Source organism: Passer montanus, unplaced genomic scaffold (genome assembly GCF_014805655.1).
Source record: "Passer montanus isolate IOZ18808 unplaced genomic scaffold, ASM1480565v1 scaffold53, whole genome shotgun sequence".
NCBI lineage: Eukaryota > Metazoa > Chordata > Aves > Passeriformes > Passeridae > Passer > Passer montanus.
In genome coordinates, this window is record NW_024370263.1 from 4,575,208 (window position 1) to 4,602,862 (window position 27,655).

The window sequence follows — 27,655 nt, forward strand, 5'->3', positions numbered from 1 at the left end:
TCTGAACTCATCCCAGCTTTTATTTTCTCTGCAGGTCAGACACACAGGGATGGAACCAAGGTCTCCACGGCAGCAATTCTTGGAGAGAAAAGATCCTTGTGAATCTCCTGTGGCAAAACCATCCCTGGGCAGAATTCACAGAGCAGGCAGGGACTGACACAGCCCCCCTGGGACACAGGAATCAGCCCCTCCACAGGAATCCTTGCCTGCATCCACTGGGAATTTCCCAGACATTTATCATATTTTCCACACCAGCTCCAGCACTGGAGCAGTGTCTGTAGTGCAACATCTCCAGGTTTGGAGGGACCAAGCTAAGTCTGCAGTTAGATTTTTTTTCTAGGAATTGTACTCCTGAGGAACAAAGGGAAAAGGGGAGCAAGGATTTGATCTCAGTGTTCAACAACTCATTTCACTGAATGCTCATTGTGCTCTAGTCAGACACACTGCACTTCCTAGAAGGAAAAAGGAGATTTTGGGTGATACTTAAACTCTGAGAGGTCCAAGGCAGTGCCTAAACCTCCCAACTATGCAGTCACCAATGGGTTAATGTCAAAATGTTCTATGCATAAATAAAAAAAAAAAAGAAATTTACTATAATTTTTAATTTCTCTGACTCACAGCGTCACCAATGGGTTAATGTCAAAATGTTCTATGCATAAATAAAAAAAAAAGAAATTTACTATCATTTTTAATTTCTCTGACTCACAGCCCAGTGTCCTGAACCCTGTGGATGCAGACATTCCTGTCCGCACCAACACTTCCCATCACTCCTGGTTAATCTCACTGATTTGACAGAGAAGAAGGATCCTGACATTGCTTTCCAGATGCATTTCCAGGCATTGGCTCTAAAAAAAGGGTTGTTTCTCTGAAATCCATCTGAAGCACGACAGGAGGAGGATGAAGCCAAGGCCATCTCGCTGCTCGGTGCCGAGGGTTTTCCGACCCCCTGGAAATATTGGGAAATATTGTAGTTAAGGGGGTTCTTCCAGAGCCCAGGGTGTGCAGACCTGTGCTCTGCTGAGCTCACCTGGGCACAGGAATCCTGTGGGATGGACCAGGCAGGGCAGCAGGAGAGGTGGGACATGGCCAGGGAGGGGAATGAGGATCCCCAGTGCCACAGGGAGGGAAGGAGGGAGAGAAAACCCTGGGCAGAAGCCAGCAGCCTGTGCAGGAGCTTGTTTTACCAGAGAGGTGAAGGGCAGGAGGTGACTGGCTTTTAACCCTGTCCCCAAGAGGGCAATGGCATGGCTCTGCTTTGTGCCAGAGTCCCAGCAGGGCCAGGACAGCCCAGGAGCAGCCCAGTTCCTACTCTCTCCAGCCTGGGCCAGGGCAGGGCTCACAGCAGCTCAAGGGACCAAAGATGGGAAACTGCAGAGACACTTTATGAGTGTCCCAGAAATGGCAGGAAGGATCCACACCTGCCCAAGTCACCCCCTGCAAAAGCTGCCTGCTCCAGGCAAACACTGACAGAAATAAGGCCAGAAAGAGACAAAGTGACCAAAATAAAGAGTTTGGCAACAAAGCAAACGTGGCCATTACACAGAGAGCCTGCCCTGGGTCCAAACAACTCCCTAAGAAAGGGCCTGCAAGCAAAGGGAAACTTCCATCCCAGAGGGATTTTGCCAGTGGAGGTTTCCAGAGGATTTGACACATTCCCCTGGTTCCAGAGAGGAACCTGGCCCACCTGAGCACCGTGCTGGGGAGCCCGAGTGTGTGCCAGCTCCTGTCCTCTGGAAACCAAGGAAAATGAAACCTTTCCTACTCCTGAGAAATTGAGACATGACTCTTTCTGTCCCAAGGCCTGGGTCTGGCAGGAGCCTGGCAGAGGCACAGCTGGCTGAGCCCACTCCTGCTGCTCCAGCCTTAACCTCTGGCATTCCAAAGCCTTCCCAAGAGCCACAGGGTCCATCTGCTCCTGCTGAAGCTGCTGCTTCCCTGTGATTCCTTCTCCAAGACACACCCAGGACCCTGCAGGAGCAGGGACACCTGGAATCCCCCTGTCCTGAGACAGCAGTTCCCACTCCAGGCACCTCCAACGCTGCCATCCCTCTGCCTTCGTGCAGCTTCCCAGACTCACTTCCAGCCAGCCCAGCTCCTGGGGAAGGAAGAAGCAGCACTGCCACGGCAGCAGCTGCCCAGCCTGCTGGGGGTCTCACTGTCACTAATCTGGGTGGCACTTGGAGCGTTCCTTCCGTGCTCCCCCGGGGTTTGCTTTTAAGGACGATTTCCGTGGGTGTCAAGTGAAGGGCTTAAGGTCAGGCCCATCCCCTCCTCCAGCCTGGAGCCGTGCCTAAGAAAAACCAGCCCTGAGCCCAGCAGCTCTTCCCTGGATCCCTGTGAACCTCCACTACCAGCTGCCTCTCCAGGCCTCCAGCGAGCTCGGCTCCCGCCCAGCTGCTCCGGGCTCCACGTGGGAAGGGCTCCCCCTTCCAGCAGCAGCTCCCAGCCCCATCCCGAGCCTAGGACAGCTCGAAGCCGGTGTTCATGCTGATGGCGTAGCGCAGCTTCTCCCTCAGGATGCTCTTCTTGCTGTAGTTGGGGAGCTTGAGGAGGTTGAAGCACGTGGAGGAGGTCGGGAGGCGCCCGCCCGGCTCCTTCTTGCGGATGGTGAAGAAGCCGCGCAAAACGCTGCCCAGGGTGTCCCCCGTGTCCTGCAAGGACACACAGCTGTCACCTCCCTCTGCGGGCTCCTGGCACACAGCAGAGGTGCCAACACAAAATCTGGCACTGGGAAGAGGGAGCCAAAGTCCAAAGCTCAATTTCTCAGCCCTCTCCAAGGAGCTTCGCTGGTAAGGTAATGGCTGACACGGGCAGGGTGTGCAGGGAGACAGCTGGGACACAGGGAGATCCCAAACACAGCCCCAGAGGAACCCAGGGAATCCAGGAGCTGCTCCCTGTGTGTGCAGCCATGAGCATTCTACTGGGGTAGGGCTGTGTTCAGAATCCCAGAACGGTTTGGGTTGGAAGGGACCTTAAAGCTCATCCCATTCCATCCCCTTGCCATGGGCAGGGACACCTTCCATTATTCCAGGTTGCTCCAAGTCTCATCCAGCCTGGCTTGGGATCCCTCCAGGGATGGCAGCCACAGCTTCTCTGAGCACCATGTGCCAGGGCCTCACCAGCCTCACAGGGAAGAATTTCTCCCTGATATCTAATCCTAACATCTCATCTTCCCACACTAAGGGTTTCCAGGTCAGATGGAGGAGAGGAAGCTGGGAGGGAATTCCCAAGCCCTGAGAGCAGGATGCCTACCTGGTCATCAGACACTTCCACGCAGCGGATGGAGAAAGGAGGCTTGAGGTAGGCAAAGCCCAGAAGTGGAGGCCTGGAGCAGCTGGTGACAAACTGCAAAGTAACACATGGTGATGATGGGAGCAGAACAGCCACACAATGACAGTCCTAGCACTGCTGGGACTGACACTGAGCACCCCCCGTGTGTGTCTGACAGCCTTTGGGGAGTGCCACCTCTGCAGGGCCATTCATGGTGACACCACAGCATCCACAGAGCTCTGCTGGGCACTTCCAGGTGTCAGGAATTCTGGTGCTCCTTCAGAGAGCGCTCACATAACTAGAGAACAGCCCTGGCCCCACCACCCCAGCTCCCAGCTGGGCAGGGATGGCTCCTCACTCACCTTGAGGAACATGGCTCTCTCCTCAGGGCTGAAGTCGTTGGCCAGGATGTCCCAGAGCCAGATGATGACACGGTGACTGCCATGGAAGCCCCCATAGTACACCGTGTGTTTCCTGGGGAGGGAAAGGCTCTGACAGGCCTGCCACTGCAGCAGGAGGGGCTGAGGTGCTGGAAGGGTCACTCAGGTGGGATGGTTTGGGTTGGAAGTGACCTTAAATCTCATCTTGTTGCACCCCCTGCCACAGGCAGGGATAAATTCCAGTTGCCCACATTGCTCCAAGCCCTGTCCAACGCCTGCCATGGGTCAGGGTTCACTGCTGACACTGAACCCCAAGCACCTCCTGGGCACTTGATCAGAGGAAAGGGAAAAGCAGAGAGCAATTCCGCTCCCAGGAACCAACAGAAGAAAGGACCCATCCCAAATCAGCCTTGAGGAACACATTCCAAAGCTGCTCCTCCAAGCAAGAGCAGCAGAAGTTGTGGCCAAGTCGCTGTCCTGCCACCTCCCAGGAGCTCTGCAAAGGAAGAGCTCAGCTCCCAGGCCAGATGAGGGACGCCCAGCAGCCCCAGCTGTCACTCACTTCAGGTCCTCGAGGTCGATCTCGGCGTTGTCCCCGGAGATGAGGCGCTGCAGCTCGGGCGCGGAGAACATGCGGATCCACTCGGGCTTGATGATGGACCTGAAGCCGCCGATGAGCGCGGCGGTCTGGCTCTTGATCTGGGTGTGCATCCGGAAATGTGCCATCAGGTGGATGTAGCTGATCCTGTGGGACAGGCAGGTGCCACGGGGACGTGGAGCTGACAGGGACAGCCGGCACTGAACTGGCCCTGATGTGTTTCTCCAGCCCCGAAAGGACTGGGGCAGCCTGGACAGGGTTGTTCTTCACCCTCCAGGCCCTGCTTGTTATTTAAGCAGATGTTTTTCTGGCCCTTTTCCCCCTCTGGGACTTTGCTCATTTCTCAGAGCTCCTGCCCAGCTAAGGGACTAATTTGCTTTAATAACTCCTTAATCAGCCTTGGCTGGACACAGCTCCAACTCCTTTTAACAGCTCAGCTCTCCTCTAGGTCTGACCAACAGCTCACTGGGCTCTGCTGCCCCACGGCTGGAGAAACACCACACCAAAACCACGAACCATGGGAAAGGTGAACTTTTTGTTAGAGAGAGGCTCTTCCTCTTCTCACCTCCAGGCAAAACACCTGAACTTGCCGATTCTTCTTCAGCAGACCCCACCTCAATTCCACTGCCTGGTTTTTGGCAAGGTCACCCCAGCATCCCCAGGCAGAGCTGTTTCCATATTGCTGCCATTCCCAGCACTTCTGCTCCCTCCCAGCTCCCAGTTTGGGTGCAAAAGCTTCAAATTTCTGCTGTAAATTACTAGAGCAGCATCCAGGACTTTCAACTTTTTTCCCCTGAGCCGACTTGTGAGAAGCCAGAGGAAGATCCTTTCAAATGCAAACTCCCTGGTCAGAGCTGGAGAAGAGAAAAGCCTGGAAACATCAGACTGCAAAGCACAGATCCAGGTGGGATCCAGCTTCCATTTGTCAGGAAAAAAGATAACAACCCCCAGATCACCAGTTCAAACACACATTTGCTTAATAGATATCTCATTCTGCTTTTATGAGCACTGAAGGGGATAGGGAAGGGGAAAAAAAAAGGAACAAAAAGGTGGGGTTGGTTTGCAGGCTCCGGAGTTGACATTTCTGATAACGATCTAAAAGCCGGTTATCTGTGAAAACAGCCCCGGGGCTCGGTGTCTCCTCTGATTTCCTGGCTCTAAAGAACGACTGTCGAGTACATTTGAATTCAGCACTGTGTGCTCGGAACACGGTGCTTTATACAACTGCCACATGTTATCATTCTGAGGAGATCTGTCTGCTCCAAGGTGTCTTTGAGCATCTGTGCCCTCTGTGTTCACCACTGTGTGCCTGAATTGCTTTGAATCCATCTGTCTGTATCCATCACCATCATTAAATCCTGCAAAATCTCCCTGACTGGGTGCCTTTGACCTCAGAAGTGCTGTTTCAAGAAGTAAATTGTCAATTTTTATTTTGCAAATCAAATTTAATACAATTTCTGCCGATGAACTGTAACCAGCAAATTCTATTAAGATATTTATGTGCTCCTTCTGCTCCAATCTATCTCAATTCATTCCAGATGCAAGCCCAAGGAACCAGAATAAAGTATTGTGCAGTGGTGACCTTAAAAATCTAATTGCTGTACTTACTTATTTTCATTGGTAACGGGAATGGTCTTCCCTCCAGGAACAAGTTCATGGCAAACCAGCTGAGGGAAGAAATGATTGGATTGCTAATTACTGCCTGGAACCACAATGGAAGGAAATGCCATGCTAAGCTGTTACCTCCCCATAAAACATTTATTTTTACAATAAACCAGCAGGATTTAAAATTTAAGTAATAATCCTGCTTCTGCCTTGAACCAGTTTCACTTAACTATTAACAGAGTAATTGAACAGCAGGAACTGCAGCTCTCCCACCAGTGGAGCCAGCCCTTCTCCAAGGAAGCCTCCTCTGCAGTCTGATCCATCACTGCTGAACCACACACAAATCAATTCCAAGAGCCCTGGGGGACTGTCACAGTCCCAGAATCCAGAGGCTGAGCAAGCTCAGAGAGCTCAGCCTGGCAGCACAACCCAAAGCTGGCTGAGGCACAGGTCCCATGCAGGAGCTCTGTCCTTCCAGGCAGGAAGGCAGAGAGCCAGGAGGGATCTCCCAGTGCCTGGTGATCTCCAGCTCAGGGCCAGGACCCTCCAGGTGCTGCCTGCAGAGTCCCCACTCCTCTTTGTCCAAGCTGAGGCAGCACATCCTCATTCCCACTTGACAGGGGCCTCTGTGCTTGGCTCCAGGTGAATTCCATGGTCAGGCTGAAGCCCAGCACAGGGAATGAGCTCAGCTGTGACATGGCTGTGGCTACAGGGACAGAGTTCAGTCAGGGTGACCCCACCTGGCTCCTTCAGCCCAACCAAAGCACTGGGGAAACAGGAATGCCTGGGTTATTTTTAACCTCAGTGAACCACAGCCTCCAGTGTCTCATTGCTGGGCTCCATATCCTGCTCCTACCTTCATTTTTCACATGGAAGAACCCTCCAAGCTGAAACCTCAGCAATCCTGAGGCAGCAGCAGGTGTCCTCCATGGCTCCCCACGGAATTTGCAGCACAACACTGCCAGCAAAAAGCACTTTCATCTTATCTCTCTCCAAATTTTCCAGCTCTGTACACACAACTTCACAGGGCTCAAGTGCAACCAAGTACCTCCAAGTCTTCCTAAGGGACTGCCAAACAGCTTTTCATTCTCTAGGCCAAGAGACCTCTTGACACACTTGGGAGTTTCCCTGACAGAAGCATCTATGTAGGAAGAAAAGAAATTTCTCCCTATTCACAGGCTCTTCTTTTAAGAGGGGAAATCCAGTTATGCAGGGGAATTATTAAACACTTTTCAACCCTGGAAGCAGAAAAATTAAGGGTCAGAGGGGAACCTCTTCTTGTGGAAAAAGCTGCTTTTCTGTCCACAGGTAAATACTGAATCCCACGGCTGAGTTCAGACAAGCTGAGAGGACAAAGCAGAGGTGAAGTCCAAAAAATCACTGAATAAAAACCTACCTGACCCATGACATCTTCATCATAGGAGAGTGTCAAGCCCAGGTCACTGATGTCACCATCATAACGCTGAAGAACAACAGGGAAGAAGGAAAAAAAGGGAAAAAGGTTAGAGTTCACCAGAAGAACAACCAGTCACTCCCAGTTTCTAACAACAGGCAGCAATCAGGGAGGTTGACAGGAAAATTATTGCTCCAACCTTAATTGAAGTGAGATTTTTATAGAACTCTGAGTCCAAGGAGGGCAGTTCATCCACGGAGCTGTAGAAGACACTGTGGTGGTGCCCAAGGAGCTGACTCAAAAAGAAGGAAGCAAATGGAACATCCACAACTATTCCCTGTGGACAAGAAGAATGCACAGGTAAGGTCCTGCCACACACTTGGGGTTGTGGCATCTTTGGTGACCTGCAAGGCAGATCTTGTGAAGTGGAACAAGTGCAAAGAGCACTTTGCAAGGCACCAAAGTCAGCTACAAACCCCACATCCTCTTAAAATCCATTAATTAGTAAGGCAGGTGCAAAAAGGCACCTGGGGAACTCCATGTGTTCTTTAAAAGAACTGCAGTACATGGTTTGAACTGAAAGAGGGGAAATTGAGTGAGATACATGGAAAAATCCTTCCCTGTGAGGCTGGTGAGGCCGTGGCACAGGGTGCCCAGAGAAACTGTAGCTGCTCCTGGATCCCTGGAAGTGTCCAAGGCCAGGCTGGACAGCGCTTGGAGCAACCTGGGATAGTGGAAGGTGTCCCTGCCCATGGGAAGGGGATCGGACTAGAAAGTTCCCTTTCAACCCAAATAATTCTATCAGAGTCATTCTGTTATTTCATCCTCCTTTTTGCCTCATGTCCTTTTGAGGTATCAACAAATGGATAAGGTGCAACACCAAAAAACCAGGCTGGTGTCCCAGCACTATGAGGAACAATCAAGGCATGACCCAGGTTTTACCTCCAAGATTATTTTTAATACATGCCTAAAGAAATTCCAGCCTGTTCCACTAAGAGGATCTTTATCCAAGCCATTTTTCCAAACTCCGCTCTTCAATAAAACCTCCCAAGCAGGACAGGTGCCCTCAAAGGCACCATCACTGACAAGATCCCAACCTGGTGCTTCTGGCTCACCTCATACACAGCCTTCCCAAGCATCTTCCCCACAAACTCAAAGAGCTGCAGGTAGTTCTCATGGATGTAGGATGTTGGGGATGGATAGAGCCTCTCATCACCACTGGTGGTCTGCACAAAGAGTTAAGAGCCCAGTGAGCCAGAATGGCTTTGCCTGCACCAGGTCACCTCAGGTGGCACCTGTGTCCTACCTTGAACAGGTTCAGTGCAGGGTCAAACACCTTTTTAATGATCTCTTCCAGGAACTCTTTGAAGACCCCATCTTGATCAATGCCAGCCTCATCAACGCCCAGATCATTGACAAACTTCACCCTGATCACTCCCTTCATGGCGTTCTGGGAAAGCTGCCGGAGCTGCTCGTACCCATCCTACACAGAGCAGAGAACCCAGAGGATAATCCCAGAGAGAGACACGTGAAACACCCACCCAGAGATGCAGCAGAGACAGGACACAGGCCCACCACAGAAATCTGCATCTGTCATATGGTCTTGAGCTCAAAAAACCAGCATTTTCCAAGTCAAAATTCCAGGCTTGCAGCAACCTGAGCTGAACGAGGATCCAGCATCCTCCTGGAATGTCAGCTCTGGGAGTGGATCCCTCAGCAGCCACAGAGAAGGTAAAATCACAGCTCCCTGCCCTGTTTTTTCAGGCCAGGTTGCTGCCCTGTGGGCTGGCTCGTGCCCCTCACCTCGAGCATGCGGGAGCGGCGGATGGTGATGTGGGTGACGTGAGGGGACGCCGAGCTCGTCTCCACCAGCCCCAGCTTCTCCTTCTCCTTGGTGACCATGTTCCGGAAGAGCAGCACCCTCTGCAAAAACAAAACAAATGGACAATCCATGGGGATTCCCATCTTGCAACAGCAGGGATTTGGGAAGCTCCTGACACACAGAACTGATGTTGGTTGTCCTGTTCCCAGCTATTCCCAGGGGTGCCACTGTCACCCACTCACTGCAGGCAGCTGCACACACAGATCAGTTCTGTCTTGACAGAGAGATCAGGACATCTGAATGAAGTGCACTAGGAAGAGGTGAGGAATCAGATCAGTCCTCTCTCAGTGACAGAAATCAAGACATTTAGAGGAAATCTATTGGGGAAGGTGAGGATGAAGGAGAAGACTTTCATTCAGCTGGCATTTCAAAAGAAGCTCCATGTCACAAAATGTTCCAGACACGTGTCCCTCCCACCCCAATGGCTACCCAGGCTATTGATTCCCAGCCTCCACCCTCTGCCCCCATCCCACTCACGTTCTTGTGGGGAATGACATGTGGGATGTACTGCAGGAGCAGCTGGGCTCGTTTCTTGTCCTTGTCCAGCTCCTGGAAGAGCACGCTGGGTTTGAGGTCCCTTGACAAAGAAAGGCAGAGGTTCAGAGATCCCTGACAAATACCCAGGTGTGGGAGAGAGGGAACAGGAGTGATTCCAAAGATGACTGAAGTGCTCAGTGTACACACTAAGAAGGTAAAAGGGGCCAGGGACACCCAAGCTCTTGGGCGCTGAGTCAGTTTTCCAAGCACCACCTAAACCTCCCACCACAGAGAAAAGCACAACACAAGGGGTGTCCTTAACTGCAAACACAAGCAGCAGTTCCCACCTCGATCCCACAGACAGAATGTCAATAAGGAATCCCAAATCAGGCTCCCCAGAGGATGTGGAGCAGTGGGACAAGCCTGGAGCTGCCCAGGATCCTTGCCCTGGCCACTCACTTGCGCAGCCAGTGATCCTCGGGAGCGAAGCGCCGCCGACAATCCCGCTCGTACAGCACCATCAGCCAGCCATGGACAGAGTGGAACAGCTCCAAGGTCTCCCCTCGGGCATTCTCTGCACAAAAAGAACCAGGCAGCAAAGTCCAGGCACCTTGGCACCAGCAGGAGTCACACTTAGATTATCCTCCCCACAGTAATAGCACTGGGGTGCTTTCCTGACCTGCACGGACTCTGGAGGGAAGGATTTTGTGCCTCTGGGAAGAGAGATGGTCTCTTCTTTAAACAGAGCTAATCAAAGCCATCTCACTTCACATCAGAGCTGGACTATCTCAGCTAATTACCAGAGAGCTGAGCTCTACCCAAATTATACCAGCAGAGAGATCCACAGCAGATTCTACAGAGACCCAAGCAAGCTGCTCTGCCTGGTCACAGCACTGCCCTGCTCTTGTCCAACACATGGCCCAGCCTTGCTAAACCTCATCTCTGCCAAAAACCAACATACCCATCATGTCTGTTACACAAATTCTTACTGGAAATAGGGAAGTGCTCTAGATTTGGCACAAAGCATGATCGTGGCATCTGGACATCAAAAGACTGGGACATATTCCCACATTGAAGTGCTTTTTGTGCCAAGGAATAATTAGCAGAAGCTTCAAATTCCAAAATTAATGCAATTTGTGGTTCTAACAGTAACATCAACTCAATCTACTAAAAGCACTCACCTACAATTCCATCCCAGATCATCTTAAACACAAAGGAATTCAGGAAAGAGGAGATGGTCACCAGCTCTTCCAGCTTGAATGAAATCTGCTCTTCGTAGACCTCAATGTCATCCAGAATCCTGTCAGAGCAAACAAATGCAAATGCACAAGTGTAAATTTAATTCCCTGTTGAAATTTTCATAAAGGCACATTATCCTTTAGCAGCAGCTCTTATTTCTATGACAACTGACACCCATGAGGATCTAAAGTCATAAACAACCAAACCTTATTTATGGATTTTGACTGATAGCAGATCCTAACAGAAGATGGTATGAGAGGCTGAGATACAAGCAAAGTCAGTGTTTTATACTTAAAAGACCTTTTCCATTCCCAAGAAAAATTTTGCCTCTCTAGTGACCAGCAAGGGCAATTTTCCACCCCCTTTCCCATCTTCTGTGTTGTTTCTTTTCCCCCTTCCTGCCCAGTTTTGTCACCAGCTGCAAGCAGCACATGGCTGAGGGAAAAAAGTTCTTTTGAAGCCTTTTATTTTTCAGGAATCAATCCCAAAAGCTTGCTGCTTTACCCTGCCTACTTATCTTCATGAAAAGACATAAAGCCTTAAATGTTTCTCTTGAACCTGAAGGAACACAACAGCTCCATGTCACAAACCCAGGGATCCCCACCCATGAGCTACCTACGTGATGAGGTGACGGGAGCAGTCACAGAAGAGCATCAACATGGCCAGCAGCCTCTTGGATTCCTCTGTGTCGTTGTTCAAACACTCCAAAAAGAGTTTTAACCCTCCCTGTGGTCCCAGCTCACAGATGAAAGCCCACAATTTGGGCAGTAGATCATCCAGGTAAGTGAGACCTATGAAAATATAAAGTGCACGCAGTAAAGCTCATTCTGTTATTTCTGAAAGCCTAGAGAGGTGAAGCTTGAAGCTGAAAGAGCCTTTTGCAAAGCAGAAGAGGAACATGAGCATCCCATTTGGCTCCCAGGCCTGTCTGCATTAACAGGACAGGGACAATCACCAGGAAAGCACAAAAAACCCCCCAAGTTTTTAATAAGGCATTGTTTGCACATCTTGAACCTCTTCCCCAAAATTCTTTTGCAGCTTTAGAAAATAATGAATCCCTGTGATCCCACATCCATGTTAGGGATGGGAACACAACAGGGCTGCACCCTTGGTCACCACAAAGCACCCAAAGTATGGACTCACTCCCTGCTCTACCCACCAAACCAAAACAGTGATCTCCTCCTCCACCCCTTCTGCAGATGTATGAAAGCATTCAGTGTTCCCACCACAGGAAGATTAATATTGCCAGGCTCCCCAAAAACCCTGACTCAGGCTGAAGATTGAGAGGGAGTAAGCAAGGTTTCATGAGAGGAAAACTTGCTTTAATTTGTATTCTTGAGAGTTTGTGCTTGATCAAGTGGTGCTGAATGTTATTGATCCCACGGATGATGCAGGATGGAACAAGCCTTCCCCAGCCAGTCAATAACCTGTTGGCAGTGATAAAACTCCCAACAAATCAACAGAAATAAGAAAATCTCTTTTTTTTTCCTCTCTCTCTACTGGAAAGGATTTGAGCAGCAGGGAGGTGGCCTGACCTGTGAGGATCTGCAGGCGGATCTGGGTCAGGGTGGTCAGGGTGGTTTGGTACAGGACACAGATGCTGCAAACCTTCTGCACCTCAGCAGAGTCCACGCGCTTCCCTCCCACCGGCTTCAGGATGTTCCGGACTGAGGCCGACTTCTGGAAAGCTCTCTTGAACAGGTCTGGGGGCAGAAACACAGGAGGAATGCCAAAGGGCAGGGTTAGATGGGATTTTGGGAAGGAATCATTCCCTGTGAGGGTGGAGACGCCCAAGCACAGGGTGCCCAGAGAAGCTGTGGCTGCCCCTGGGTCCCTGAAGTGTCCAAGGCCAGGTTGGACAGGGCTTGGAGCAGCCTGGGACAGGGAAAGGTGTCCCTGCCCATGGCCCTAAATCCCTTCCAATTCAAACCATTCCACAGTTCTATACATGCTCTACAGGACCAGGTGAAAAGAATGAGCTGTAAGTGCCCTTCCAACTCAAACCACTCGTGATCCACGGTCCTGACTGTGGCAAATAATGACCACAGGATCCTGTGGCAACAGCCAGAAAATATCAGATTTACAGTTATCTTATCCCAAATCCTTTTCTGCAGGACCACCACACCTCACAGGTGCAGGATCCAGCTTCACCTTGCTTTCCACATGGGAAGCTGAGCCCTCATCTTCCCTTGGAAGTCTTAAGTTTTGCCAAAAGCACTTCAGCTACTTGAGGAAACGATGAAAAGAAACTGCTAAAATAAGCAAATATTTTCCCAGCGCCAAAGAAAGAGACTTGCCCTAGGTCACAGAAGCATTCCAAGGAGGAATTACAAATAGGAGGCATCACACCTCCACCTAAGCAGCAGCAGCTGCTGCAAGTAATTATTCAAAGCTTTTGGCAGAAGTGAAAAAGTCAAAGCCCTGCGAGTTTGGGAGAGAAATCTACATAACCACACACAAAGAGACAAAAAAACCCAAAACCCTCTAGAACTGACTTTTCATAGGAAGGCTGTTCTGAGGGGAGATTGGCTGTGCTGGCAGCTGAGCTATCTCCTGATTTTCCAGCAGTTTCTTGCTGAGCACATCACTGAAGAGGATCCGGATCATGTGGACCCCCCAGAGGTGCTGCAGCTGCTTGGTCAGCAGGGGCATGGACTCGTTCAGCCTGGAAGACAGAGCAGGGGGACAGCTTAGAAAGCAGCTTGGAATAAAACACCAGGCAGTGATACTGATCCATTTAGCTCATAATCCAAACTGGAATATGCACCCACCCATGGAACAGTCTGTGCAGGAATGCTACAGTTTATTGTGCAGCTAGAACCTGAAATATCTGAGAAATTATTCTCACTGTTCATCTCAAAACATAAAACACTCTGCAACATATAAAAAAAAATTAAAAATAAAAGGAGAGGCTTCATCATGTTTCTCAGTGAGGTCCTTCCCACTCACCCATAATCCACAGTCTGTGAGAACCAGCCCAGCACAGGGTGCCAGTGGGTGAGGTTGGATTTCTTCTGGGACACATACTTCTGGCAGTAGGAGAGCATGTGGATGAGCACCCCCACAAAATGAGCTGTCTCCTCCTCCAGCACCTGGTCATTCAGGGAGCCCAGGAACACCAGATTGCCTGGAGGAAGGACCAGCACAGCAAGGCTTAAGGAGGAACAGATGCTGTGGGACAGGGGTTACAGGTGAAGTGAATCCTCTCCCAGTCCCAGGAGAGGATTTGTGTCAGCAGTGATCTCAAAGGCCACCCTGCAGGAAGCCATTTCCAGCACACAGCAACCCCTGAGGTGCCAGGTCCCTTTGGCCACCTTCCCACCAACACCTTCTACAAACTACTAGAAGCTACACCCCACGGTTATCTCAGAGTCCCAACTGGTAATCTTGTTACTTTTGCAGGAATGTGAATTTAAATATGTAGCAGCATTTAGGGGAGGGAGATCCAAGTCTGCCACACTCAGAGTCCAAATGAAAAGCTGGCAGAGATGATGCATGACATGGATACAAGAGCAAATCTCTGGCCCTTCTTCCCTTTGCAAAGGTCTTAAACCTTGTCTGTAACATCCCAAAATACACCTCAGCTATCATTTAGAGAAAATTATCAAAATAACAATTAAAAATTATGAGCTGGAAGCAGCTCTTCTCCATGGAAAAAGAAGATCAGAATCAAGACTCTTTTTCAAGCCCAGCAGAAGAGTGGAGGTGCTCACCCAGCAAGCAGAGGGTGTGACTGCCCTCCAGGCACACGCACACATCCCGGCACTGCGACTCCCGGCTCAGGAACAGGATGAACTTCCTGAAGAGATCGTGGGATTCCATCACTGCCAGGCGCTGCAACACAGCATGGAGGGCCACTGAGGCTGGCAAGCAGCACATTCCCACTCCTGACCTGCCAGCAGCATTGGCACTGCCTCCTCTTCCCAAATAAAGCAGCAAGTTGAGGCTGCTTTAGTGTCAAACATTCTGCCCCACAGAGTGCTTGACACGGAGCTGGGCTGGGAAATAAAACCCCTGGCAGGTGAACAGGGCATGCTGGAGATGGAGCCAGACCTTTGCAATGTTCTGTCTGCAAGAACACAGGATTTGCCCATTTGGCACAAAACCTGCCTGTCTGCACCAAGCAGGTTGAATTGGGTTAGTGGGCAGCACACTTGTCACCCTCACAGAGCCTCTGCCACCCAAAAAGGTGATTTTGGCTTTGGCTCTGTCTGTGGTTATGGAAAAGGAAGAGCAAGGACATGAAAAATTCAAGCTGTGGGTCATATATGCCTTTATTATTTATTTATTTAGGTATTTTAGGGCAGTTCAGCCCATCATCCCACTAGTGTTGATAATTCTGCATTAGAAATCCAGAGTATTTGTAAGGCTCACAACAGAGAATTGAAACTGGCAAAGAGAAATGCCACAGCTCTGTTCCAAGAGCTGGTAAAATGAAGTAACAAGTGGCCTGGTGTGATAATCAGTCCTCTGAGATCACCCACTTACCTCAGGGGTGAGAGTAGCAAGGTGAGTCATTATAGCAGGCACAGACATGACATGGATCAGGAAGGACCTCAGCAGATTGTCTGAGAACTGTGCAGGAACCACAGGGCTACAGAGAGAGAGAGAGAGTTCAGAGCTCAACCCAACCTGGGTAAGCATCATAGGCTCCAACTGAGCCATCCAGAACTGGATCCTGGGAATTCTCTCAGCAAGAGACACAGGGAATGGCTTGGGTTGGAAGGGAACATAAAGCTCAGCCCATCCCACACCTTCCACTATCCCAGGCTGCTCCAAGCCCTTTCCAACATGGCTTTGAAGCATCCCATGGAAAAGATCAAAAGATCATTCCCTCACACTTCTGTTCTCAGAACAAGCTCACCCTGAACTGAAGTGCACCCTCAAGTTTAGGCTCACACTAATTCCTGACTCAAAGTCACTCTAATCTGAAAAAGGGTGACAGCAAAGTGAGCCATTTGCCTAAAGCAACTTCTTTCCTCAGGGTGATATTCTCAATGGCACAAAACCACTCAAAGAATGAGAAGTCTTAAAAAAATCCCACAAAAAAAAGAGAATTTTGGCTGCAAATCCCCCAGGCAGCTCCAGCTGACTCACCGCAAGGCAAGGGAGAAGATGGCAGTCAAGGAACCTTTGGACAGGGAAGGTCTGGATCTTGCCAAGCCATTAGTTAGCAAAATCTGGATTGGAAAAAATAAATGAAAATATAAAAACCCTGTAGTACTCAGAAAAAAAAAATACTATTACTCCTGAAAGACGTTAAGTTTATTTAATGCAGAGAAAACATCAGAGCAGCCTAAAATCCAGTTCTTGCAAGATATTTGGCAGAACTAGAAGGGCTTCAGGCTAATAATGGCAGAAGAGAGATACTGCAATGAAATCAGACACTCTGCAGGACTTATTTCCCTAGAACCTGTGCTCACAGGCTTTAAAAATTAACAGGCAAGGCTCGGAGTTTGGTAATGTAATTCTTATTTAAAAGATTCATTACATCAGTTCCTTTTCCCAGCAGAGCAGCAAACAAACCCAACCAATACGATGTGGCAGCTGCAAAGTTTGGCAAAATTATGTAGGACTTGTCCCTGTCCATCTCATGATGAGGTGATTAAACAGGATTTAGGTTCAGCAGCAGTGACAGAAGGGGAAGGGTGGATTTGGTCTCAGGTGGGGACACTGCTTTACTTGAGAAACTTGAGAGATTTTTGCTTTGCTTGAGAAAAATAATATCATGCACAAATCAGCAGCAGCTCATCCCTGAGACCCCAGCACAGACCCAAAGAGCTCCTCAGGAGAGGGGCACAGGCAGGGCTGGGGCTGGTTTGGGTGAAGCTGGGACTGGGGCAGCTCAGACTGACCTGCAGCACGGAGTAGAAGCCCTTCTGGTTCAGGTGGCCCATGATGTTGGCACAGATGTGGTTCATGGCAGGCCTCAGGGTCTCACCTTTGGGTTAAAGCACTGATGTCACTCCCACAGCACAACAGCCCCACTCTGACTCCCCCACAGGAAGGTTGGTCACTGCCCGAGCCCTCCTGGCACAAAGTGCTTGTCCTTCTACACAACCCGTCATTCTGGCAGCACTTCACACTGCATTGTTTAGGCTCTAAGAGTCTCATTTCCTTTTACTACTTGTCTGCCTTTTCTACATCTGCAAAACCCCAGAGCTAAGAGCATTCCCTTATCCTATAAACACTTCTTGTGTGGGCGTTTTTGGAATATTATAAAAATGCTGTAGCAGCTATTGGTATCCTAAGGAAAACAGCCTAATCCCAAGGGCAACCAGACTAATCCCAAGGGAATCCTTGTTTTGGGCAAACACAGGAGCAGAATAAATCCTTGTGGCAACCAATGAACCTTTGTGGCAACTGTTTTTTTTCTGCAGAAACAGAATCCCAGAATGGTTTGAGTTGGAAGGAATGTTAAGGCTCATCCCATCCCAAACTCCTGCCAAGGGCAGGGACACCTCCCACTATTCCAGGTTGCTCCAAACCCTCTCCAACCTGGCCTTGGGCACTTCCAGGGATGGAGGAGCCACAGCTTCTCTGGAACATGTGCCGAGCATTCAGTAGATTTTAACACCAAGTCCCAAATCAGTGGCCTAAAGACTTGGATGCACCAACCTTTTCCCCGCAGGATTTTCCAGGTGGAAGTGTCTGTGAAGGTGACCAGCATTGTGAGGTGCAAGTTCACCAGTCTGGAGTCCTGCAGGATGTCAGGCTGGGATAACAAACAGCAGAGTTAACAAAGCACTGAGCCTTCTGCCACCTGCCAAATGCAGGGAGAGACAACACAAGAATAGTCCTTACCTTGAGCTGCTTGAGGAATTCACAGCAAAACCACAGGATGTCTTTGATCTGTTTGATCCAGAGGAGTGTGAGGTCCTTGGAGAGTGCCAGTGACACGTACCACACCTGAGCAGGGGGGGATGCACACAGGGATCAGGGTTTGTGCTACTGCTGGGCAGAGTTTGGGGACTGAACCCAGCAGTGGGACCAAGATGCTCCTCTCCCCAAACTCCCACATCACCCACCCCAGAAACCAAATGCGCTTTAACTCCTGTGGCTGCACAGAGTAAAAATATCCCAGGACTTGTCCAAACTTTCCTTGTGGAATCTCCACAGTGCTCAAGGGCTTGTGAAAGCTTAAAATTACATATTAGCAAAGTAAATCCCCACACAGAGAGAGTTACAAACGACCACCAAGCCCTCCCCAGTCCAAACCAAACCCCCTGCTGACCTTGGGCTCGTTCTCCACATCCATGCTGTTCAGGATACAACGGCACAGCTTTTCAAACCTCTGGGAAAATCCAAAGGTGGGATTAGTTCTAACTACAGGAAGGGCTATTCTGGAAAAGCACAAGAACAGCTCAGCAGAGGGAGGAAGATCTCTCTGTCTCAAATCAGCAAATGTTCCCAGGACATTCCCTACAGGAATCCTGATGGCTCCTTCCCTGGGAGCACACACATCACACTGCTGCTGCTGTGCAGGATTCCCTCCTTGGCACACAGGGCTTTTTTTGGGTGCTGCACCTACAGAAAACTGCATTTGAGCACAGATTTCCATGGGACAGAGATTAAAATACCCTCACTGCTGCTGCCATTGGAATGCAGCTTTCCACCTTCCAGCTGCTTTCCTTCCAGCCAGCCCTCACAGCTTCCTGGGATCATCATTTCAAGGCTTCACTCTGAACCCACAAGTTCAGGGCATGGTGAGAAAAGCTGCTGGGGGACAAAGAGCCTTCCCTGTGGCAGCACAGAGCTCTGGGAGCTGTGCCAATGCACCTGCCTGGGGACCTGAGGTGTGCCAAAATCCCCAGGCACTGCTCAGCTGGCACAGTCAGCAGGAGAAACATCCATTAAAGGATGTCCCAAATACAGAACCACTGCTGAAAAATTCAAGGCTTCTCCTGTTTCAATCCTTCAGGAAGGGCCAGGAGTCAGAGAGAACACTGCTGAAGGCAAAATATATTGCAAGAACCCCCAAGATCACTGAGTAAGGAATTAAACATATTTAACCTGTCCCCAAAAGCATGGAGGGATGTCAGGGCAGCGTCCTCACCTCCTTGTCCTCCTTGGGATTGAACACAAACAGCAGCTTCCTGGCAATCCTGAACACAGACAGGGCACTTCTTTTACTTGAGCCACATTCATTTGTCCCAAAGAAATCCTCCACCTCTTTCCTAGCAAAGAGGGAAAAACAAGAAGTTAAAAAGCAATCACTGAGCAAAGAATTCCTTCCCTGAAGGGGCCCAGGGGGAAGATGGAGAGAGACTCTTTACAAAGGTCTGGAATGACAGGAAAAAGGAGAATGGAGATAAATTGACACAGCACAGGGTTAGATGGGATATTGGGAAGAAATCCTTCCCCTGTGAGGGTGGAAGAAGCTGTGGCTGCCTCATCCCTGGAAATGTCCAAGGCCAGGTTGGAGCACCCTGGGATAGTGAAAAGCAGCGAGGGGTTTGGAATGAGATGAGCTTTAAGGACCCTCCCAAGCCAACCCATTGCACAGCCCCACAAATCCCACACACCTGATGTCCCTCTGCAGGCGGCAGCGACACAGAAACCTCCTGACCAGGGCCTGGAGCTGCACTGCAGCTCTCTCCCTCTCCTTCAGCTCCCGCCGCTCCTCCCGCGCCTGCCGCGCCTTGTCCAGGAACTGCGCCCTGGAGGACTGGCTGGCACTGAACATGGCTGGGGGAGCAGGATCCTCGCAGCAAGCACCTGCAACACCAGGGCACAGTGGAGAAAACGCTCACAGAAAGGTGCTCTTGGCTGCCTGCAGGGGAGGGGAGAATCTGACAGCAGAGGGAAAAGTGGGATGAAAAAAACCCCAGTGACGGTCACGGGGCTGCAGCAGGGACACAAAAACAGTGGCAGGGAATCCTTCCAGCACAGCCCACAGCCTGCTGCAGGCTGGGAGGTTTTAAGTGGAAAAACAAACAAATCAGGGGTTTTGACACTGTGCTCCACCTCCCCTGTCCAGCCTCTGTTCTTTCCTTGGTAACAGGTAAGAACAACTCTCCAGCCAGGGACAGGAGGCAAAGGGCACCAGGGACACTGATTTACTGCCATTCACCAGATAAAACACCCAGGGTCAACCAGAGCTTTAAAAACAGCAACAAAGAACTCACCTGAGGGGTCACTTCTTCAAGGGAAGCGTGTGATGCTCATTTACACACTCACATGATCCCCGTCCAGAGGCTTCGGGCAGCTCCTGCATGGACAAGCACATTCCCTGCGGCTGATTTGGGGACTTAGACTTTCCCTCCGCAGTTCCGAGTCCTTTGGACCCGATTTACCTCCCGCTGCACCCGCAAGGAAACCGGTAAGTGGGAGGAGAAGCAGCACCGCGGCTCGGCGGCGGTCACCAGCACAGGAGGGCAGGGATAACTCCGTGTGTGACAGCGCGGAAGGACAAAGCGACCCGGGCCGCCGGGAGCCGGAGCAGGTGCCACCCCCGAGTAGCCACCCTGGGCTGCAGCTCCCAGGAGTCGCCGAGCAGCCGCAGAGCCCCCTCAGCCCCTCTGGCAGCCGCAGAGCCCCCTCAGCCCCTCTGGCAGCCGCAGAGCCCCCTCAGCCCCTCTGGCAGCGCCGCATCCCTCCCGCAGCCTCCCCGGCCCAGGCTCCCACCGCGCCGCGCCGGGCCCCGCCGCTGCCGGCAGCCTCCAGGAGCTCACCCTCGTTCCGGAGGACACCGGGCCGGGCCGAGCGGCCCCGGAACGCCCCCAGTCCCTCCCGGCTCCCCCTCAGGACCAGGCCGCGGCCGCAGCCCCCTCCTCGCCCCCGCGTCCGCGCTCCCCGTCCGGCCGCCAACCCGCCCCGCCGCTGCCGTTCCGCCGGCCCGCTCACCAGCTGGGCGCAGGCAGCACACCCAGCTCTGCGTGCCGGTGGTACCGCGAAGGTCAAACCGAGCCGAGCCGAACCAAGCCGTGCCAAGCCCGTGAGGCGGCGGCGCGGCGCGGCAGCGGCCCGGGGGGCCCGGCGGGCCATCGGACGGGTTTGGGGGCGCACCCGGGCGGCGCCGGAAGCGAGGCGAGGGGCGGAAGTTCCCCGCCCGGCGCTCCGCTCGCTCGCTCCGAGGGGCTCGGTCCGTTCATGGTGAGGGGCAGAGGGCGGCGCGGGACGGGCCTGCAGCGCTGGGCTGCGCTCAGGGCCCCGCGGGGACGAGGGCTGAGGGGAACGGGGTATGAGGGGCTGCGGGGTCCGGGCCTCGCGGGGCGGGGGAAGCTGAGGGGGCTGCGGCCTTTGTGAGGGGGGTGAAGGGAGTCTGGGCCGGGGGCCTCAGGGGGGCTTTGGGCTGTGGGAGGGGGGCGGAGGGGCCGGGGATTGCGGGGAGCGGTGCTGCCCGCGGGAGCCGCTGCCCTGGGGAGGTTGGGGTGAGGGTTTGGGGGTGGTGAGGAGCGGCAGATTCCTGGGATCCCGGGATCCCTCGAGGCTGGAGAGAGGGGTCCCGGGGGGAGTCTGATCCCCGGGAGTGGCGGTGCTCGCGGTCCGGTTTGCCCGTGCCCCGTGGTTTGGGGAGCGCAGGGCTGCGATTTGGGGTCGTGGGGGGCTCCATCCCCTCGGGAGCCCCGCGCTCATTCCTGCCCGAGCTGGGTTGTCCGGTTCCGGGGGAGCTGAGGTTGCTGCCTGTGCATCCCGGAGATGATGGGATCATCTCCAGGCCGTCCCTGCCCCTCTCCCGTGCCGCACAACTCCGGCTCCTTTGGGAGCTTCCTGGCAGCGAAGCAAAAATCCTTCGGTTCAGCTCATCCCGGAGCTGGGATGGAAGGGGTTAATTATCCCACCCCGTCCCATCCTGAGGGAAAGGAGGCTCAAAGTGATTAAGGGTTTAGCGGCTCTGGGGGCATTTGTGGTGCTGAGCCTCCCTGTGCCGGTGCCAGTGTGACCTCGGTGACAAGGAGGTGACAGGAATGTGGCTGCGGGCTGCTCGGTCCGGCTGGGTTTTGGTGCTCTGAGCACTGTGGGAGGGCAAGAAAAGCTCCTGTGTGCTCTCCCTGTTTGCTCCAAGGGAAAAAGCCTTGAAAACCTGTGGATGTTCTGCATTTTAGCACTGGGGAATCTGTTGATTTCTGCATTTGGAATCATCTGCTCCACTTGTGTGTGTTGGGAATTGCCCAATTCTGTCCCAGATTATTGATGGAGTAAGAGCTTTAAGCTGTGGAGTTGTGTAAGAAATGAAAGCAGTTGTTGTGGGAAAGCGTTGCCTTTGCAGTGCAAAACCCAGCTCAGCATTCCCAGGGCTTTTCCCCGGGAAAAAACAGGGGCTGTGTCCATGAGTATCCTTCAGTTCCTGAGAGTGAAACATTTAAAACACTTGAGAACTTCACACAGAGAGCCACGGGAGGAGCCCAGGGGTGAGACACACCGTGGGAGCAGGGCTGTCCCTCTGCCAGGGTGGGAGCTGCTCCTTTGAGCTGGGAGGTCCTTCCTTGAACTGAAAAGTCTTTCCTTCAGCTGGGAGCTGCTCCTTTGAGCTGGGAGGTCCTTCCTTGAGCTGGAATGTCCTCCCTTGAGCTGGGAGCTGCTCCTTTGAGCTGGGAGGTCCTTCCTTGAACCAGAAAGTCCTTCCTTGAGCTGAGAGCTGCTCCCTTGAACTGGGAAGTCCTTCTTTGAGCTGGGAAGTCCTTCTTTGAGCTGGGAAGTCTTTCCTTGAGCTGGGAAGTCTTTCCTTGAGCTGGGAACTGCTCCTTTGGGCTGAGAGCTGCTCCTTCGAGTTGGGAAGTCCTTCTTTGAACTGAAAAGTCCTTTTCTTGAGCTGGGAGCTGCTCCTTTGAGCTGGAAATTGCACTCTTGAGCTGGGAAGTCCTTCCTTGAGCTGGGAGCTCCTTCCTTGAGCCGGGCACCCTTTCCCTGCAGGAAGAGATGTCGGGAGAGAGCGTGGTGAGCTCAGCAGTGCCGGCGGCCGCGACGCGCACGACGTCCTTCAAGGGCAGCAGCCCCAGCTCCAAGTACGTGAAGCTGAACGTGGGGGGGGCCCTGTACTACACCACCATGCAGACCCTGACCAAGCAGGACACCATGCTCAAGGCCATGTTCAGCGGGCGCATGGAGGTGCTCACGGACAGTGAAGGTAAGGGTTGGGGTGTTCCTGGTGCCCTCCGTGTCCTTCCTGGGCAGGGAAAGTCACAGGGGTTGTGGGAAGGTCAGAGGAACTTCTCTTAGCAGGGTTGGAAGGATGGAGGATCTCTCCTGCAAGGGAGGGTTGGGATTGTTCAGTCTGGACAAAAGGAAGGTTTGGGGTGACCTAACTGTGGCCTTGCAGTGCCTGAAGGAGCCACAAAAGCCACTGAGAGAATATTTAGAAAGCCCTGGAGTAGCAGGATAAGAGAATGGGTTTGGATTAGATATTGGGATGAAGTCTTTCCATGTGAGGGAAGCCCTGGCACAGGGTTCCCAAAGCAGCTGTGGCTGCCCTATCCCTGGAAGTGTCCCTGGCCAGGTTGGAGCAGCCTGGCATCATGGAAAGTGTCCCTGCTCATGGCAAGGAGTGGAGTAAATAATCTTCAAGGTCCCTCCTAACCCAAACCATGCTGTTGTTCCATGATTCCATGATTATACAGCTGGGAAAATACAGTACAGGGTGGACTGAGTTTTGAGTGCTTTAAAACAGTGTGTTTAGAGGTTTATGATAAGCTTTCCTGAGATAAGAGGAAGTGGATTTGAAGGGAAAAAATGTAAAAATACAGCCTGATTAGCTGAATATTCCTGGTTTAGCTGGAAGTCTTTATATTTAAGCTGGGGAAAACAAAGCTGTGTTGTTCCAGGTGTAATCCCAGGCCAGGATAAAGCAGGAATGTGGATGCTGTGATTGGGGGCTCTGGATTAAAGGGTCTCTGGGATACTTATCCTGGATACATGGAGGTTGCATTGAAAAAGTCAGTCTGTGGGTCAAATTTGGAAAAAAGTCAAATGGGAATCAACACTGGGTCCAGTTTGGGAAAAAAAAAAATCTGTCAAATGGGAATCAACACCTGGACTGGGAACACTGGAGGAGTGAAATGTTGTGAACATTCTCCCTTTGCTAAACTTGGGCTGGATCTTCCTGTCCCTCCCTGAAGCTGCTGTGCTGAATTTGATAATTCCAGACTTCCCATGGTTGGAAATGGATTGGAAATTCCAAATTCATTTTGGAAACTCACCCTGGCGTGATCCCAGTGTCCTGGGCAGGTACAGGAGGGTTGGGACATCCCATTCCCAGGGCTCAGAGGCTCTGGAAGTGCAGGTGCTGTTTGCACCTCAAATCTGAGGATAACTGGAGTTTCTCCCACTAAAATACCATGTCTGGGACTTAAAATCCCAAGTTTGTTTTGCTGTGACTCCCACAGTGTGTGTGTGGGATTGTTCCATGGAACCAGTTAGTGTTTTAAGAGGAATTTGATACTTCCTGTATGTTGTAACACAGACACTCCCATTGCAGCAGTTCTTGCTTTATCTCCCCTTGCCTGAAAACTGGGACAATAGCACTGGGGCTGCTAAAGGAAACACTTTTTATCTGGAATTCTTCAAAATCCTCCTCATTGGTCACACCCAAAACCTGGCACCAAACAAGATGTTTCTTAGGAAAAGAAGCCAGACTTGGGGAGCAGATGGAAGGGGTTGGGTTGAACCAGTCTGGAATTTGGCACACGGGGTCCTGCTCTGTGTCTGGGATTCAGATCCCAGCTCCTCCTCCCAGCTGAACAATTCCAACCTGCTCTTCCTCAGGCTGGAGGAGAAAAGTCTGTGCTTCTCTGGCTGTGGGTGGCAGATGATTGCTTTCAGCTTAGAAATTATTGATGAACTGTAGCAAATCAGCATATTTGGAACATTTTCTTTGGATGATAATGAGCAGGGAGAAGGATGTGAGTTTTCCAGGTGCATCCACCTGTTTCCAATTCTCTTTTCTTCCCTGACCCCCTGCTGCTGTTGATGAGGAAGCTGTTCCTGGTCCAGCTGCTGATAAGAGAGTGGAGCCTCAGGCAGTGTCCAGTGTCAGGCTCCTGTTTCACCTGCCAGGGCTTGGTTGGAAAATATCTGGTTTTAGCTGGTTTTAGCATCCTGTCCCTGAGAATTCCCATAAAATAAAGATGGATTTCTAAAGGTGTGATATGTCCATGGACAAAAGCAGTGAGGAGAGGGAGGCTCTGCCCCTCTGCCCAGGTGAGACAGATGTTTCTTAGGAAACCTGCAGAGCTGCCCCAGCCCTGGGCCCAGCACAGGGAGGAGCTGGAGCTGCTGGAGAGAGCCCAGAGGAGGCACCAGGAAGATCAGAGGGATGGAGCAGCTCTGCTGGAGGGAAAGGCTGGGATTGTTCAGCCTGGAGAAGGGAAGGCTCTGGAGTGACCTAAGTGTGGTTTCCAGGGCCTGAAGGAGCTGACAGAAAGGTGGGAAAGGACTATTTGCAAGGGTTTGGAGTGGTGGATGGCTTCAAATTGCCAGAGGGGCAATAGATGGGGTATTGGGAAGAAATCCACCCTGTGAGGGTGGTGAGAGGCTGGGATGGAATTCCCAGAGAAGCTGTGGCTGTCCCATCCCTGGAATGTCCAAGGCCAGGTTGGACAGGGCTTGGAGCAACCTGGGATGGTGGAAGGTGGCTCTGCCCATGACAGGGGGTTGGAACTTCAAGTTCCCTTCCATCCCAAACTATTCCATGGTTCCATACAGCCCATGGATTCCATGTCCATGTTCCTAAATGGATCACAGGATGTTTTTGGAACACTGCATTAAAAAAATTACTCCAAAAGACTTCAGCCCACTTGTTGGCTCTGCTGTGGCCCAGTGGCACCAGGGTCACTTCCCTGTGACTCATCTCCTTTGGGCTGTCTGGGGGAAGCAGAAGGGTTTTTAAAGTTCTTCTAGTGGTCACCCTGATTTTGCAATGCTACTGAAGTGTTTTCTCATCCCCCACATGAAAATGAGCAATTCTGCTTCAGTTTCACCATCTGTAAACATGAAGTTGCAGCAGATTTTTGCAGCCTGTGAGGAATCACAGAAGAGTTTGGGGATGGTAATTCTGCTCTCACTGGCTCTTTACCTTCCTGTGTGCTCCACTGAGCTTGGGAAGTAGCTGCATTTGTGGAATATGGATATCCTGGTTTATTACCATGGCTTGTACTTCCGCTTTATCACAGAATCCCAAAATGGTTTGGGTCAGAAAGGACTTTAAAGCTCACCTTGTTCCACCCCTGCCTTGGGCAGGGACACCTTTCAGTAAATCTCCCACTAAAATTGGATTTCTTGCTTTCCATACTCTGCACTGCCAAATGGGCTTTTTTCTGTTCTAGTTGGATTAGCCATTAGTCTGGATCAGTCCTTTGTTCCATCATTTCTTTCTCTAGTTTGTTGTTCCAGCCTGTAAAATCACACTTGGAGCACACTTTGTGTTGTCTGTGGACAGCAGGAATAAGGGAGCTGGGAAGGCTGGAGTGAGCTGCTGCAGAGTGTCTCCTTTTCCCTCAGAAAAGGCCATGTTCCCTTTCCAGACTGAACCAAATGTTCAGACTTTTCCTTGTAATTCCATTCATGCAGAGCACACAGGGGCTGCTTTAACCTACTTTCCTTATTTGTCCAAAATATGACTCCTTCCCCACAAGCGTTTCCTCGCTGCATTCCTGAGCCTCAGCCTGTGAGAGTGGCCATCTGTTCACTCAGGGAAACTCCAGCCTTGGCACTCCTGACTTTTCCAGGGTCCAGCCTGATCCCAGCAGCGAGAGGTGAAATGTGGATGCTGCACCCACAGCTTTGGTGGTAGCTCTTTTCTTCTCTGGAGAAGAGAAGGCTCCAGGGAGACCTTGGAGCACTTTGCAGTGCCTAGAGGGACTCCAGGAGAGCTGAAAGAGGGACTTTGAGCAAGGGCATGGAGGGACGAGACAAGGGGGAATGGCTTTCCACTGTCAGAGGCAGGGCTGGATGGGATATTGAGGAGAAATTCTTCCATGTGAGACTGCTGAGGGTGCCCAGAGAAGCTGTGCCTGCCCCTGGATCCCTGGAAGTGTCCCAGGCCAGGTTGGACAGGGGTTTGGAGCAACCTGGGCTAGTGGAAGGTGTCCTTGCACATAGCAGGGGTGGGACTGGATGGGCTTGAAGATCCCTTCCAACCCAAACCATTCCATGATTCTCCTCCCACCACGGTCCCAGGCTCCAGCTGTGCCGCACTCCCTGCTCGCATTCCCCGTTCCATCCTCACACTCCCTGTTCCACCATGTCCTTCACCAGTTTGTTCTGCCAAGGCCTTTAGCCACGTTCATCTCAGCTTGTCCTTACTGTGGTCCTCCTGTGTCCCCAGGCTGGATCCTGATCGACCGCTGTGGGAAGCACTTTGGGACAATCCTGAACTACCTGCGGGACGGGGCCGTGCCGCTCCCGGAGAGCCGCCGGGAGATCGAGGAGCTGCTGGCTGAGGCCAAGTACTACCTGGTGCAGGGGCTGGTGGATGAATGCCAGGCAGCCCTGCAGGTGGGCACGGGGCTCAGGGGTAGCTGGGGGTGGGCAGCAGCATCTGGGCAGAGCAGGATTTTCTCCTGGTCTTCATGTGGATGGGATGGAAATGGGAATCGTTCGTGTTGCCATCTGCTGGTGTCTGGTCACATCTAGGAAAACCAGCTTCTTCCCAGGGCTGCTGGGAGTCCTGTTGCGTTCTTTGTTATGCCCTGAGGTTCCCATCTTGGGTTTGATGCCATTGTTACTGATATCCTGTCTGAGAGAAGCCCCATGCCAGATCCTGCTGTTTAACTGGGCACAGGACATTCAGTGGTGGAGCACAGGAATGGACACCTCAGGTGCTCCCTGAAGAATGGTGCCTGGCCAGCCACAGTCCAGAACCACCACAGGGA

At 51.8% G+C, this 27,655-nt stretch overlaps 2 protein-coding genes across 6 annotated transcripts in view; one reads left to right on the plus strand and one right to left on the minus strand.

Annotated features, from left to right (window-relative positions):
• On the minus strand, positions 1-20,828 carry UBE3B (ubiquitin protein ligase E3B). 4 transcript variants are annotated; one of them, XM_039724332.1, is made up of 29 exons: positions 20,691-20,828; positions 19,973-20,055; positions 19,370-19,562; positions 18,901-19,021; positions 18,079-18,138; positions 17,649-17,753; positions 17,463-17,559; positions 16,700-16,785; positions 15,942-16,024; positions 15,333-15,438; positions 14,558-14,678; positions 13,794-13,971; positions 13,340-13,509; positions 12,380-12,547; positions 11,464-11,635; positions 10,787-10,905; positions 10,065-10,179; positions 9,606-9,705; positions 9,050-9,169; positions 8,553-8,729; positions 8,362-8,472; positions 7,446-7,583; positions 7,250-7,315; positions 5,857-5,915; positions 4,213-4,395; positions 3,633-3,744; positions 3,253-3,345; positions 672-946; positions 1-579 (listed from the first exon to the last, which is right to left on the minus strand). In XM_039724332.1, the coding sequence occupies exons 3-28, from the start codon at positions 19,528-19,530 to the stop codon at positions 689-691; spliced, it is 3,279 nt and encodes a 1,092-aa protein (XP_039580266.1). In that variant the 5' UTR covers positions 19,531-19,562; positions 19,973-20,055; positions 20,691-20,828; the 3' UTR covers positions 1-579; positions 672-688. The 4 variants fall into 4 exon arrangements, with proteins under 4 accessions (XP_039580266.1, XP_039580268.1, XP_039580265.1 ...); XM_039724334.1 differs by lacking the exon at positions 20,691-20,828 and adding an exon at positions 20,519-20,661 and having other exon boundaries at positions 1-621; positions 717-946; XM_039724331.1 differs by lacking the exon at positions 20,691-20,828 and adding an exon at positions 20,519-20,661.
• Positions 20,044-27,655, plus strand: part of KCTD10 (potassium channel tetramerization domain containing 10) — a 13,326-nt gene continuing 5,714 nt past the window's right edge. The window contains exons 1-3 of one of the 2 annotated variants that reach the window (XM_039724339.1): positions 20,044-20,166; positions 22,701-22,914; positions 27,109-27,278. In XM_039724339.1, the coding sequence (XP_039580273.1) occupies positions 22,707-22,914; positions 27,109-27,278 (378 nt within the window). In that variant the 5' untranslated portion in view covers positions 20,044-20,166; positions 22,701-22,706. Of the gene's footprint in view, positions 20,167-20,797; positions 20,940-22,700; positions 22,915-27,108; positions 27,279-27,655 lie in introns of those variants that run through there. The other variant, XM_039724338.1, reaches the window with a different exon arrangement.